Source organism: Solea senegalensis, unplaced genomic scaffold (genome assembly GCF_019176455.1).
Source record: "Solea senegalensis isolate Sse05_10M unplaced genomic scaffold, IFAPA_SoseM_1 scf7180000015406, whole genome shotgun sequence".
NCBI classification, from domain to species: domain Eukaryota; kingdom Metazoa; phylum Chordata; class Actinopteri; order Pleuronectiformes; family Soleidae; genus Solea; species Solea senegalensis.
This window is the reverse complement of record NW_025321314.1, coordinates 54999-70000: the sequence shown is the minus strand read 5'-3', so window position 1 is coordinate 70000 and position 15002 is coordinate 54999. Positions and strand designations below refer to the sequence as shown.

Here is a 15002-nt window from a genome sequence, read left to right as displayed (position 1 = left end):
AGTTGTTTTACAAAAGGAGCGGAAGAGTTGGTGCACAGATAAGAGCGGTGCGGTGTGAGCGACCTTCAGGGAGCACGACACGCTCACAGCTCCTGTGTTCTCTTTTGTGCTTAGGATTCGAACCGTGTTAATAAAATCAAACAAATCAACTTAACTTACGTAACAGTAAAGTCTGTCAAATGTGTTGTGAGAATGATCACGATGTTACGTCGTATAGATGGAACCATAGACCATTCACATCTGTGAAACAAGAAGAAAACTCCTGACAGACAGACAGACAACAGCTTTTAAAACAGTCCAGGACTCTGATGCAAGGGTTAGTCTCTGTCACGTCATTTAAGGCTCACGGTGAGAAACCCTCTTATCGTCTTTCTAAGCAGAGTGTGGGAAAACAGAGGTGCAGAGAGTCCCACAGGAAAAAGTGCGTTGTGTTCAAACCTCGGGACGTTCTGCTCCTCGACAACTACAGTGTCATTCAATCACCAAGACAAAACAACACCTGCTCACCACAGTCACATCAAAGTGTATCAGCTCCAGCTTCAATCACAGGATTCACTGAGTACTGACAGTCATTTATAGTAACACAGTGCTGTGGCAGATTTAGATACACATATATATATGTATATACATATACATATATATATATGTATATATATATATGTATATATATATACATATACATATATATACATATATATGTATATATATGTATATCTAAAGCAGCAATAATGCTGTTTTTTCATGACGACAGTGATGGACTGACGTGTGTTTTTCTGTGTATTTTAGAATCTGAACACTCGCTTCACTCAGCTTTTGTGTCTGCATTTGAAATAAAACATAAAGAATAAACTTAATAGTACAAATATGAAACAAGTCACAGCGTCACACCAATCCCAGTAGATTAGAGCTGAGTAATGTTGGAACTGTAACAGTAACACACACGCACACACACACAGACACACACACACAGACAGACACACACACACACAGACACACACGCACACACGACACACACGCACACACACACACACACACACACAGACACACACACACACACACACACGCACACACAGACACACAAACACACACACACAGAGACACACCTGCACACACACGCCACACACACAGACAAACACAGACACACACACAGAGACACACACATTTCAGATATTGTGGTGTGTTGGGTTCTGAAGCACACACACACACACACACACACACACACACACACACACAGACACACAGACACACACACAGACACACACACACACACACACACAGACACACAGACACACACACACACACACACACACACACACACACACACACAGAGAGAGAGAGAGGTGTGATAGTCTTGCCTGACAGAGTGAGAGTTTTCAGGAGGAAGGAAGCAGCAAACAAATCATGTTGTGAAGAACAATAACAAGTGTCTCACCAGATCCCTGTGGAGGACCCAGTTGGCATGGAGGTAATGGATCCCATCCAGAATCTGATACAGGAGGGACTTCACCATCCCTCGGGGCAGCTGCATGGGCTTCTTGTTGGCCTTGGAGGCGCGATGGAACTTGATGATGTGCTATGACGCAGAGAAAGGATCCACCTCAGTGTGCTTTCATCACAATCATGTCGTTTACACATACTGTGATGGATGATTTAGTGTCACTGTTCATACACCGAATGAGAGTCAGTCGTCTTTCAAGTGAGAGGTTCCATTCCCAGCTGAGCTAGTCTACATGCTCATGTGACTGTGGGCAAGAACACAACCTGCATATCTATACACGTATATATACATGTACATATACATATATATGTATATATATACATATATATGTATATGTATATGTATGTACATGTACTCATGCTCATGTGACTGTGGGCAAGAACACAACCTGCATATCTATACACGTATATATACATGTACATATACATATATATGTATATATATACATATATATGTATATATATACATATATATGTATATGTATGTACATGTACTCATGCTCATGTGACTGTGGGCAAGGACACAACCTGCATATCTATACACGTATATATACATATAAACATGTACATATATATGTATATATATACATATATATGTACATGTATATGTATGTACATGTACTCATGTGACTGTGGGCAAGAACACAACCTGCATATCTATACACGTATATATACATATATACATGTACATATATATGTATATATATACATATATATGTACATGTATATGTATGTACATGTACTCATGCTCATGTGACTGTGGGCAAGAACACAACCTGCATATCTATACACGTATATATACATATATACATGTACATATATACATATATATGTATATATATATACATATATATGTACATGTATATGTATGTACATGTACTCATGCTCATGTGACTGTGGGCAAGGCTGTACATGTATGTATATACATACATGTACAGTACATAGACATACTGTACATATATACATACATGTACATGTATGTATATACATGTACATGTATATACATGTACATGTATATACATGTACATGTATGTATGTACAGGTACATGTATATACATGTACATGTATATACATGTACATGTATATACATACATGTACATGTATGTATATATACATGTACATGTATATACATGTACATGTATGTATGTACATGTGTATACATGCACCATGTACTATTCTCGTGAGAGAATGTGACAGCCGCATGAATCACAACGTGATTTCCACTGAAACGTGTGGACATGTTTGTTTGAATGTTGTTGTGAGGAGAGAAAACATGATGCGAGACAGACGTGTGAATGCAGCACTGGTGCAGAGGAACTCACCCAAAGATCGTGTTCAGCATAGTCAAAGAGCAGCCAAACCTTCCTGTCACTGTGCGACAGGAAGACTTTCTGCAGGGCAATAACATTTGGGTGTTTCAGTTCTCGTAGCAGCTGAAAAACACAAGAGGATTGAATGAACTATTGAGAAGGAATTCTTTTTAAAACAAGAAAAGACGTGAAACACAGACGTGTGAGTCACCACTGCAATTATTCATCGTTGAAGTGTTTGCCTGTATGTTGTTGACAGGGTAACATCGGCAGCAGTGCAGGACAAACAGGTTCTCCTGCAAACAATACATGTATGTGAATGTTTCTCATTCCTCTGAAATACAACCAACTTAACTGGTTTCTGACACTTTGACTCAGGAGCAAACATTCATCTTTACATCTTGACATTTATTGGGATTTAAATACTAAATATAATAAAATAATAAAGAGAAGTCACGTGGTAACCCATCTGTAACTGAAAAAACAGGCTGATGTTGACATGAAGGAGTCATTAAAATACATGTCGTTCCAAATCGCCTCAGAGGAGACAAAGAGACACATGTGCAATGTTTTAGTTTAAGATCAGAACCCTTGACTAAATATGTCATAGTTAAATATGGGACCCTAAAAATGATATGAGTGAATGTGTGAATGTAAGGATTTATGTCGAGTGCAGTGAAACAAACTGTTTTCAACTACACGGTTGAAAGAGAGTCCTTATTCAATAAGAGCATAATAAATACAGTCATCTGTGACTGAGTAAACGTCCCATCAGCCCTCTGGTCACACACACACACACACATGCACGCACACACGCACGCACACACACACACATGCACGCACACACACTCAATCCTTTGAACAACATGGACTCACTATGGACACGTGGGCTTTTAAAACTGCTCCCAACTCAGCTTGTAAATCATTAATCAGAGTAAATGTAATCGTTATATAAGATCAATAACCCCCAGTGTTGAGAGTAATGTGTTACAATGGAGAACTCTGCATTGAGAATATTTAGTTCCTTTTTTCAAAACTGTAATCTCTTACTTCTATTATTTTTACATGTATGTTTGTGTCACAGTTCCTGTGTTTCATCCTGTTTGACAGACAGACACGTGGTTGTATCGTGTGTGTGTGTGTGTGCGCACTGCTCTCACAGCGTCTGTGTGTGTGTGTGCGCTGCCCTCACAGCGTGTGTGTGTGTGCGCACTGCTCTCACAGCGTCTGTGTGTGTGTGTGCGCTGCCCTCACAGCGTCTGTGTGTGTGCGCTGCCCTCACGGCGTCTGTGTGTGTGTGTGTGCGCTGCCCTCATCTGTGTGTGTGTGTGGCTGTCACAGCGTGCCCTGCTCACAGGCAGTGTGTGTGTGCCCCCACAGCTGTGTGTGTGTGTGTGCTGGCCTCACAAGCGGCCTGTGTGTGCGCTGCCCCTCACAGCATCTGTGTGTGGCGGCCCCTCACAGCATCTGTGTCAGGCCTGCCCACACAGCGCTGTGTGTGTGCGCCTGCTCTAACAGTGTCTGTGTGTGTGCAGTGTGTGTGTGTACACTGCCCCTCACAGCCGCCTGTGTGCAGTGCTGCCCTCACAGCTGCCTGTAGGGCGCCTGCCCCTCACAGCATCTGTGTGTGAGGCAAGGGCCATGTCTGTGTGTGTGAGCTGCCCTCACAGCGCCTGTGCACTGCCTAACAGTGTCTGTGTGTGTGTGCACTGCTGCCCTCCTGTGTGCGCTGCCCTCACAGCTGTGTGTCTGCCCCTGTGTGCCTGCCCCTCACAGCTGTGGTGTGTGTGCTGCCTGCTGTGTGTGTCGCGCCTGTGTGTGCGCTGCCCCTCACAGCATCTGTGTGCTGCCGGCCTGTGTGTGGCAGCTCAGACGACAACATGACAGGAAAGACTTCATTTGCAGGATATCTGTCCTCACAGCATATGCGTGTGTGTGTGTGTGTGTGTGTGTGTGTGTGTGTGCGCTGCCCTCACAGCATCTGTGTGTGGCCTGCTCTAACAGTGTTCAGGTGTGCTTGCTCTCACAGCATCTGTGTGTGTGCTGCTAACAGTGTCTGTGTGTGTCTGCTCTAACAGTGTCTGTGTGTGTGCCTGCTCTAACAGTGTCTCAGGTGTGTATGCTTGCCTCACAGCATCTGTGTGTGCTTGCTCTAACAGTGTGTGTGTGCGTGTGTGTGTGCTTGCCTCACAGCATCTGTGTGCTCTCACAGCGCTGTGTGTGTGCACTGCCCTCACAGCGTCTGTGTGTGTGCGCGCGCTGCGTCTGTGTGTGTGTGTGCACTGCTCTCACAGCGTCTGTGTGTGTGTGTGCACTGCACTCACAGCACATGTTTGTGTGTGTAAGTGTGTGTAAGTGTGTGTCCGCCCACAGTAAATACAGTTAGATGATCTCACTCGTGCAGCAGAATTGTGTATTTCCTTCTTGGAAAGTATTTAGATTCAAGTAACAGAAAGTCACTTGATTTGACACTAGTCACTTTTTATAAAAATAAAAGTCTAAAAAAAAGTCTGTAAAGTCTCTAAATATTCACACGGAAACGGTGTGTGGAAACAAAGCGTAAACAAACAGACATTATTTCCTTTTCTTTCATCTGGCTCAGTTCATTCTATTTCTGTTATTATAGCTACTACAGTAGTGCAGTGCCTGCTCAAAATCTGTTTTTGTGTGTTTATGTAATTGTTGGTTTGGTGTGTTTGAGTGCTCATTGTTATTATTACACAGCACAGACTGTCTAAAGTATCAGTTTACTGCACATCATGTTTTACATAGTTTTGAATAGTCGCTGCATACCTGTTACTGACTCACTGTAATGCAGGCAAACATTCTTTACTGTTGAGGTCAGACATAATAATCACCCACAGATCTTGCACTCGCTTAACTTTTTACCCACAGAGTCATGCGTATCCTCTCAGGTGAGGGGAATGTGAGCTTCTTTTACCGATATATTTAACGATATCTTCTGCATTACTTATCCAAATAACGAAAACCTGGCACTGCCCGTAGCAAGACACCTGTCAAGTTTAAAATCAATCGGGCCATCGGTTCGAGAGACATGCAAATAACAGACAGACAGACAGACAGACAGGCATTCCTGCAATTTATAGATAGATATGATGATAATGTCTATGTCTAAAATGTCTTCTTCTCTGTTTTTTGGTGTAACATTACAGCGCCACCTACAGTCCTAGCATATGTACTACAGCAGTCATTTCCTGATACGATGCCCTCTGAACAGGGAACTTTTCCAAAACGGCAAAGAAAATCATCTGGTTGCTTCCCGGACTCTCTTAAAGAGGCCAGAATGACCCCCCTCCTTAAAAAACCCACCCTTGACCCGTCTGAAGTAAATAACTACAGACCTGTCTCTCTTCTTCCTTTTCTCTCCAAAACTCTGGAGTGTGCTATCTTTAATCAACTCTCCTCCTACCTTCATCGGAACAACCTTCTTGAACCTCTTCAGTCTGGTTTTAAAGCAGCTCACTCAACCAAAATTGCATTTCTTGCTGTCACTGAGTCAGGGCTGCCTCTCTCTCCTCTGTGCTCATCCTCTTGGACCTTTCTGCAGCGTTTGACACAGTTAACCACCAGATCCTTACTTCCTCCCTTCAAGAACTAGGTGTCTCAGGCTCTGCACTTACCCTACTCTCGTCCTATCTTCAAAACCGAACATACTGCGTAAGCTGGAGAGGATCCGTGTCGGAACCCTGTCCTCTAGCTACTGGGGTCCCTCAGGGTTCTGTCTTGGGCCTTCTCCTCTTCTCTCTATACACCAACTCTCTTGGTTCTGTTATTCTCTCTCATGGTTTTTCCTATCACAGCTACGCCGATGACACCCAACTCATTCTCTCTTTTCCCAGCTCCGACACACAGGTAGCAGAACGGATCACCGCTTGTCTGACTGACATCTCTCAGTGGATGTCTGACCATCACCTGAAACTCAATCTCGACAAGACTGAGTTTCTTTTTCTCCCAGGAAAGGGCTCTCCCACCACAGACCTGACCATCACCCTCGAAAACTCTGTGGTAACTCCTTCTCATACCACAAGGAACCTGGGTGTGACACTTGATGACCATCTCTCCCTCACTGCCAACATTGCTGCAACAGCTCCATCTTGCAGATACATGTTGCACAACATCAGAAGGATACGGCCTCTTCTAACCCAGAAGGCAGCACAGGTTCTGGTCCAGGCTCTTGTCATCTCACGCTTGGATTACTGCAACTCCCTCCTGGCTGGTCTCCCTGCGTGTGCCATACGACCTCTGCAACTCATCCAGAATGCAGCAGCTCGACTGGTCTTCAACTTACCAAAATTCTCCCACACTACACCCCTCCTCCGCTCCCTTCACTGGCTTCCTGTAGCTGCTCGCATCCGCTTCAAGACTCTAGTGCTTGCGTTCCATGCCACAAACGGATCTGGTCCAGCCTACATCCAGGACATGATCAAAACCTACACCCCAGCCCACCCACTCCGCTCTGCTTCGGCAAACCGGCTCGCTGCCCCCTCACTGAGAGGATCGCAGAGGCGTTCACAGAACTCGAGACTGTTCACTGTCCTCGCTCCCAAATGGTGGAACGATCTCCCCATCGACATCCGGACAGCGCAAAGCCTCCACATTTTCCGCCGCCGACTAAAAACACATTTCTTCCGACTCTACCTCGACTAAGACAACGACGACGACAAAAAAACAAAACAAATAGTTGCTTATACATCGCACTTATGACTAGCACTTCATGGTTTGGTTTACTTGAATCTCTTACTTACTTCTAGCTCTTGTTTGTACACAAATGCACTTATTGTATGTCGCAAAAGCGACTGCTAAATGACATGTAATGTAATGTTTTGTGAGATGTTTGTTTTCAGAAATGTTGTTTCGTGAGATGTTTGTTTTCAGAAATGTTGTTTTGTGAGATGTTTGTTTTCAGAAAGGTTGTTTCGTGTTGTCTTTTGCTCTCATGTGTTTTCTGAAATGTTGCCAGTTTGATGAAATGCTGTGGTGTTTTGACCCTCAGGGCCACTGTAAAAATGTTTGAAGAAAAGCAGTTGAGAATTGTCACAGTTGACGAGCTCAGAACGACTGTGAAATGTGAAAAAAATTATAAATCTATGATTAAATAAAAATGCAAGAGGAATGTGAGTGAGCTGACTCGTGACGCAGTGAACTGGATCATGAAATCCATCCAAACAAAGTTATATTTATGGAAGCAGCCCAGTTGTTCAAATCCATGTCTGGCTTTATCAGAGTTCCTTTGGTGCACAGTGCACACCTCTATCTAACACCTGTGTTTATTTGACTGATGAAGAGACAAAGAGCAGATTCTTCTTTTTTAGTTACAGCATAAAAAAACAGATCCACTGCCTGAGGCCAATGCATTCTGAAGATTTAGCAGTTAACCAGAATCATCCAAATAAATACACACAAGGTTAACTGTGATAACTGAATGTTCACACTTCCCCGGGTTCTCTGGGTTCTCCGGCTTCCTCCCACAGTCCACAAACATGCAATATGGGGATTAGATAAATAGGAAACTCTAAATCAGGGGTGTCTGGGGGCCAATGGTCACTTCAGACCTTTTTCTTTAACAGTACATTTTACATACAAATGCACTGTTTAATTAAAATAGAATTTTCATTGTCACAAATATCATTTTTAAATGGCAATGTAACCACATCCAGGCCACACAGGAGTGAAAAAAATAAATAAAAATAAAATCTGCCAGAGGTTCATTTCAAACTCTGGTTCCAAACTCTTTACCAGCTGAGCTAATGGTGGCCAAACGTGACCAAGGCCGGTTTTTGTCCAAGTCTCTCTCTCTGTCCAAAAATCTCACCGAGGGCCCGACTTTGGACATGCTTGCTCTAAATTGACCATAGGTGTGAATGTGTGAGTGGATGGTTGTTTGTGTGCAATAGACTGGCAGACTGTCCAGGGTGTGACCCCGCGTATCGCCCTATGTCAGCTGAGATGGATGGAGTCTGGTGTAGTTAGCGACAGCACTACTGAAAATACTGAGTTAATCTTTTTAATGAACGATTCTAATTATTGAGTATGCTTTGGTCGTCACTAGTGTGTTTGCATGTCTACACTGAGGAGGTACAAGGTACAAGTAGAGTAGAGCTAAGTCGTGCTAGGACTGTATCATGTTAATGTGCCATAAGATTCATCATCACAATCTAAATCCACAGGCTGTAAAAGGCCATTGTGTAAATGAGTCCTGAGCTTAGTGACTGTAAATCCACCGCTCTATACAACACAGAGCCACTGACACTCACCTGATCACTGACCCACTGTGGGAATCATGATACTAAGTGTGTGTTTGATGCAGGATAATGAGCATGTTGTGTGCACAAAGATCTCAGGTTAATTCCTCATGAGCTGACACAGCACTTTCAGTCCACAACACAAAAACACATTACTGCTACAACACAAGTTTATACCACAGTCAGTGGATTTACTGAAAGCTTTAGTAACACTGTAAAATACATTGCCTGGCAGTGCTGTAATGTAATGAAGTACAAATACTTCATTACTGTACTGTAAGCAGAATGTTCACATATCTGTACTTTACTTTGTTATTTATATTTCTGACAACTTTTACTTAACTAGGTGTTTTTAGCGGCACCAGAGCAGTTAGCCGCTCAGCTGTTAGCTGCAGATTTCGGCTCCAAGTGGACTTAAAACACACCAGCGGCCGTTGTCTATCGTGTCCCACACAGAGGCTCTGGTCTCCGGGTTTCTGGTCTCCTGTCTCCGGGTTTCTGTTGTACACTCCAGACACCGGGTTTCAGCTATCAGCTGAGCGGCTAACCAGTGAGCTAGCGAGCTCACGCAGATAAACCACAGACTTCATCTCCAAGTTAAAACACAGTGTGACGTCTAGAAGCTCCACAGACACAGGGAGGTTGAGAGAGAGAGAGAGCTTGTCACCATTCATGACAGAAGGACATTGGGACAGAGCCTCTGGATTGGCAGACTGGGGTGGTGGTCCCCCTCTTTAAGAAGTGGGACCGGAGGGTGCTTTCCAACTACAGAGGAATCACACTCCTCAGCCTCCCATGTAAGGTCTATTCGGGGGTCCTGGAGAGGAGGGTCCGTCGGACAGTTGAACCTCGGATTCAGGAGGAGCAGTGTGGTTTTCGTCCTGGTCGCGGAACAGTGGACCAGTTCTACACTCTTGGCAGGGTCCTGGAGGGTGCATGGGAGTTCGCCCAACCAGTCTACATGACTTGGAGAAGGCATTCGATTGTGTCCCTCTGGAAGTCCTGTTGGGAGTGCTCCAGGAGTATGGGGTACTGGAACCCTTGATAAGGGCCATTCGGTCCCTGTACGACCGGTGTCAGAGCTTGGTTTGCATTAAGTCGGATCCGTTTCTAATGGGGGTTGGACTATGCCAGAGCTGCCCTTTGTCACAGATTCTGTTCATAACCTTTATGGACAGATTTTCTAGACACAGTCGGGGCATTGAGGGAGTCCACTTTGGTAAGCTCAGGATTGGGTCTCTGATTGGGTCTCGGGCCGTGATCTTGAACTCTCACTGGAGCGGTTCGTAGCCAGGTGTGGCTGCTCTAATCTGCATTGGTCTGTCTTGGTGAAGAATTTACCGGTCGGTTCCTATCCTCACCTATGGTCATGAGCTGTGGGTATTGACTGAAAGAATGAGATCGCGGATACAAGCGGCCGAAATGGGTTTCCTCTGCAGGGTGTCTGTGCTCTCCCTTAGAGATAGGGTGATAAGCTCGGTCATCCGGGAGAAGCCAAATGAGGTAGCTCGGGCACCTGGTTAGGATGCCTAACCAGGAGGTGTTCTGGGCATGTCCCACTGGGAGGAAGCCCTGGGGAAGACCCAGGACTCGCTGGCAAGACTCTGTCTCTCGGTTGGCCTGAGAACACCTCAGGATTTCCCCGGAAGAGCTGGATGAAGTAGCCGGGGGGAAGGAAGTCTGGGCTTCTCTGCTCAAGCTGCTATCCGCGCCACCCGACCTCGGATAAGCAGTAGTATAATTAGTAATGGATTATTAATCGATTACTTAATTAATCGACAACTATTTTGATAATCGATTCATCGGTTTGAAGCTTTTTTCATGATTAAAACAAGATTTCCGATTGTTTAAGCTTCTTATATGTGAGTATTTTCTTTTTCTATGTCTTTGCTCTGGAGAACAAAGAAATCATTAAAAGTGAATCATTTTGGTTTGTGGACAAAACAAGACATTTGAGAACATCATCATTTCCAGGTTTGACAAACACCGATCAACATTTTTGAAGATTTTCTGAGATTTTATGGACCAAACGATTCAGCGATTAATCGAGAAAATAATTGATGAATAATTGAATATGAAAATAATCGTTTGTTGCAGCTCTAGTGTGAGTGTGTGTACGAGTGTTGCTCTGACGGCGCAGAGGTTTAATGAATCACAGCTAGCATGCTGGCTAGTTAGCTGCTGTTTTCAGCTCCATGTTCTCTCTGTTATGTCTACATTAGCTCGTTCTGTATTGTGTTTCCACTTCTTCTTCTTCTTCCGTGTGTGCCAAGGTTGTCATTCAAAGTGTCAAATGCTGCCTCAGTGCCAAGCATTTTCGCCTCCAGGTTTGTTTTTTTTAGATTCTAATTACTCGAGTTTCTAGTTTATATTAAAAGAACTGGCACGTGCGTGAATAGAATTTACTTGCACTGTCCAAAAAATTTTTGGGGAAAAGGGAACCATTTGGTCGCAGTCTGTCCGCGGTCTTTGACCTAAAAGTAGATGATGTATAAACTGCAGTACTACTAGTACAGAAAGGTAAAAAACAACACGATGGCGTTGGCAAGAGCGAAAGCTACTTTTGGACTTTTCAGGATTGACATGCAGCAGGTACAAAAACATACAGAACCACAATCCATCTCACCGTCCATCGCCTCTTGCTGTTTTTTCTGTGACGTAAAGGTCAACAGGAAGCTGATTCAATAAAGACTAGCTTATGGAGAGATACAGCACCACCTCTGGAGGCGGAGTCAGACCAATTTTCTCCTCCACTGATTACGTGACTTAAACTGTGCACGTAAACTTACTGAGGTGTGTTGTGTTTTCGTGTCACCCAGTGACATTCCCACACTGTGGAACGGTTTGGTGCAGTACAGTACATACTTGTTTGTGTTTCTATGAGGAAAAGTGTCAAAATAATGGTCCCCAAGCAATCCATTATTCTGTCTCCTTCCCTTGGGGTACCAGAGTAATGGTTCAGTAGCTAGACCCACAACAGTCAGCTGATTTAGAGGTACTACCGATGAGTTTCCTCCTAATGCAGGAGCTCCACTTCTCCACTTCTACTACCTCCTGGACTCAGCGTCATTGTCATTTACTTCTGTGGTCACTTTATAGTTTTAATACAGTTTATAGTTGTATAAAACATGTTATTTCTAGTCACTTTCTATTTTTTATATAGTTTTTTAACTTAACACAGTTATATCTTTATTTTCTATGCAAATGTTTAATTGTTCTGCACATATTTTAACTCCTGCTTATTTCTAATTTCTCTGTACACATTTAAATTTACATTTATCTCAGGTCAATTTCAGCGTATGGTTACTGTGTTATACGTTAACTCTAATGTATGTTCCATGTGTGTTACTGCTACTGGATGCTTGAGTATCTCTCTCTCTCTCTATCTAAACCATGTAATAGGACACACCTGTCAGTCACGTGTTCCAATACTTGTGCTCACATGTAAATGGCTGGGTTCAAACAGAAGGTGCTATCTTCTATGTTGTGAATCAGATCCAGATGTAAATGCCTGCAAGTAAAAGCTGAACTGTCAAACCCAAAGGTTTTCAGTCTACGGCAAAAGTAAAGGAACTGGCCTCACTGTTCCGAGACTATAGGAGGACGCTGCATATGAGTGAAGAACGAGCTCATGCTGAAACATTAGTGCTCACTCAGTGCTTTTAAACCTCCACCCTAAACAAATACGATGTTTGAACAGATGAGAACACACACTCACCATCGTATGTTCCTAAAGTATTACTGCATCAATCTCAGCTACATCGGGCGATAGGCGGGGTACACCCTGGACAGTTCGCCAGTCCATCGCAGGGCCACACACAACTACAGACAAACAACCATTCACGCTCACACTCACTCCTATGGTCAATTTAGAGTGTCCAATTCACCTAATCCCCACATTGCATGTTTTTGGACTGTGGGAGGAAGCCGGAAAACCCGGAGAGAACCCACGCACACACGGGGAGAACATGCAAACTCCATGCAGAAAGGCCCTTGTTCCAACCGGGGCTCGAACCCAGGTCTTCTCACTGCAAGGCGAGAGTGCTAACCACTAACCACCGTGTGGCCCGAATTCACTTGTATACGATTTAAACTCCAACACATTTGCAGTGGTCTGACTTTGACTAGCTCAGTGTTGCTGTCCATGATCCACATGTGTACCCATGGCACAACAACCACGCCAGTGTCCTCTGACGGTGTGTCAGACTGGTCGTGTGGGTGTTGCTCTTTCTGTCGGCACACATGGAATCAGATTAGAGCAGCCACACTGCCGACGTGAGACGTGGGTCTACTTGAGACACACACACACACACAATGCAAACCAGACCACAAACAAAGTAAAACACTATAATGGGTTTGCTGATTGAATCCATTAATTTGATTTAACAAGGCTTTTATTCTGAAATGTCTAATGTCATAAGAGTCCAGGGGCATATTAAACATTATACTATTCATACTTTTATAACGTCAGCTCGCCTACCAAGGACTGCTCTCAGCTGAAACACCAGCCTGACCCAGGGCTTGACCATTCCAAACCGTACCACCTTCACTGACCACAACCATGTGCAGCTCAAGTCTTCATCGCTCTGAGAGCAGAGGATTAACGTCGATGCACTATGAACGTGTGCAGCTCCACTCTCCACGCTGCATAGTTTGCTAAATGAAGTGAGGGGGTGGTTTGAAGGGACAAAGGCTTCTTTGTTATGGAGGCAACTATGTTGGATTTGGAAGCAAATTTGTGCTGGTTGTAATGTTCAGGGGACAAGTAAGGTGACGTGCACTCAACTGGCTCAGTGATAACACCATTACATTCATACGGACACATACGTCCACCATCATGTGACACATGTCAAAATCAACATGAACTATACTCTAGTTACTCAGCAGTCACTTCTCTCTGTACTCACTGTAACTCTGAACACATTATATATGTGAGAAAACTCTTTCTAGATGTTTTTAGGCGTGACTCAATGACTCACTGCAGTCATAGTTCTTCTTCTTGCCCTTCAGGGGTCGCCACAGTGAATCAACCTCCTCCATCTCACCCTGTTCTCTATATCCCCCTCTCTCACACCAACTAACTTCATGTCCTCTTTCACTACATCCATAAACCTTCTCTTTGGTCTTCCTCTAGACCTCCTGCCTGGCAGTTCCAACCCCAGCATCCTTCCTCCCTCCTCTGTACATGACCACACCATCTCATTCTGGCCTCTCTGACCTTATCTCCAAAACATCTAACATGTGCTGTTCCTCTGATTGACTCATTCCTGATCCTATCCATCTTCATCACTCCCAAAGAGAACCTCAACATCTTCAGCTCTGCTTTCTGTCTTTTCCTCAGTGCCACTGTCTCTAGACCATACAGCATCGCTGGTCTCACCATTGTCTTGTATATCTTTCCTTTCATTCTGGCTGATACTCTTTTATCACACATTATTACCCCTGAAACTTTTCTCCACCCATTCCAACCAGCTTGAACACATTTCTTCAGCTCTTTTCCACAATCTCCACTGCTCTGGACTGTTGACCCTAAATACTTCAAGTCCTCCATCTTCTTTATCTCCACTCCCTGTAGCCTCATGGTTCCACTTGGGTTCCTCTCATTCGCACACATATATTCTGTCTTGCTGCGACTAACCTTCATTCCTCTCCTTTCTAGAGCATATCTCCACCTCTGGAGCTTTTCCTCCACCTGGTCTCTGCTCTCAGCACAGATCACAGACTCACTGCAGTCATAGTTATCATGAAGTAATGATATGAGTGACTGCACCTGCTCCTACACGACAGAGTTCATCCTACAGATATTTTATTATACAGCATGTTTCTACTCTCGATGACACTGGAAGCTTCTTTACACTCCAGTCATTGCCACTCACTCACTCATTCACACAGTGCATGCATGTTCACCAGCTGTCAGGAGCCTCAAACTGGG

At 44.1% G+C, this 15002-nt stretch overlaps 1 protein-coding gene across 2 annotated transcripts in view; it reads right to left on the bottom strand.

The window, feature by feature from the left end:
- cdk19 (cyclin-dependent kinase 19) overlaps nucleotides 1-15002 on the bottom strand; it is a 47591-nt gene that overhangs the window by 23670 nt on the left and 8919 nt on the right. For both annotated transcript variants that reach the window (XM_044017419.1, XM_044017420.1), the window contains exons 3-4: nucleotides 2820-2930; nucleotides 1433-1573 (exon numbers count right to left, since the gene is read on the bottom strand). In XM_044017419.1, the coding sequence (XP_043873354.1) occupies nucleotides 1433-1573; nucleotides 2820-2930 (252 nt within the window). The remainder of the gene's footprint in view (nucleotides 1-1432; nucleotides 1574-2819; nucleotides 2931-15002) is intronic.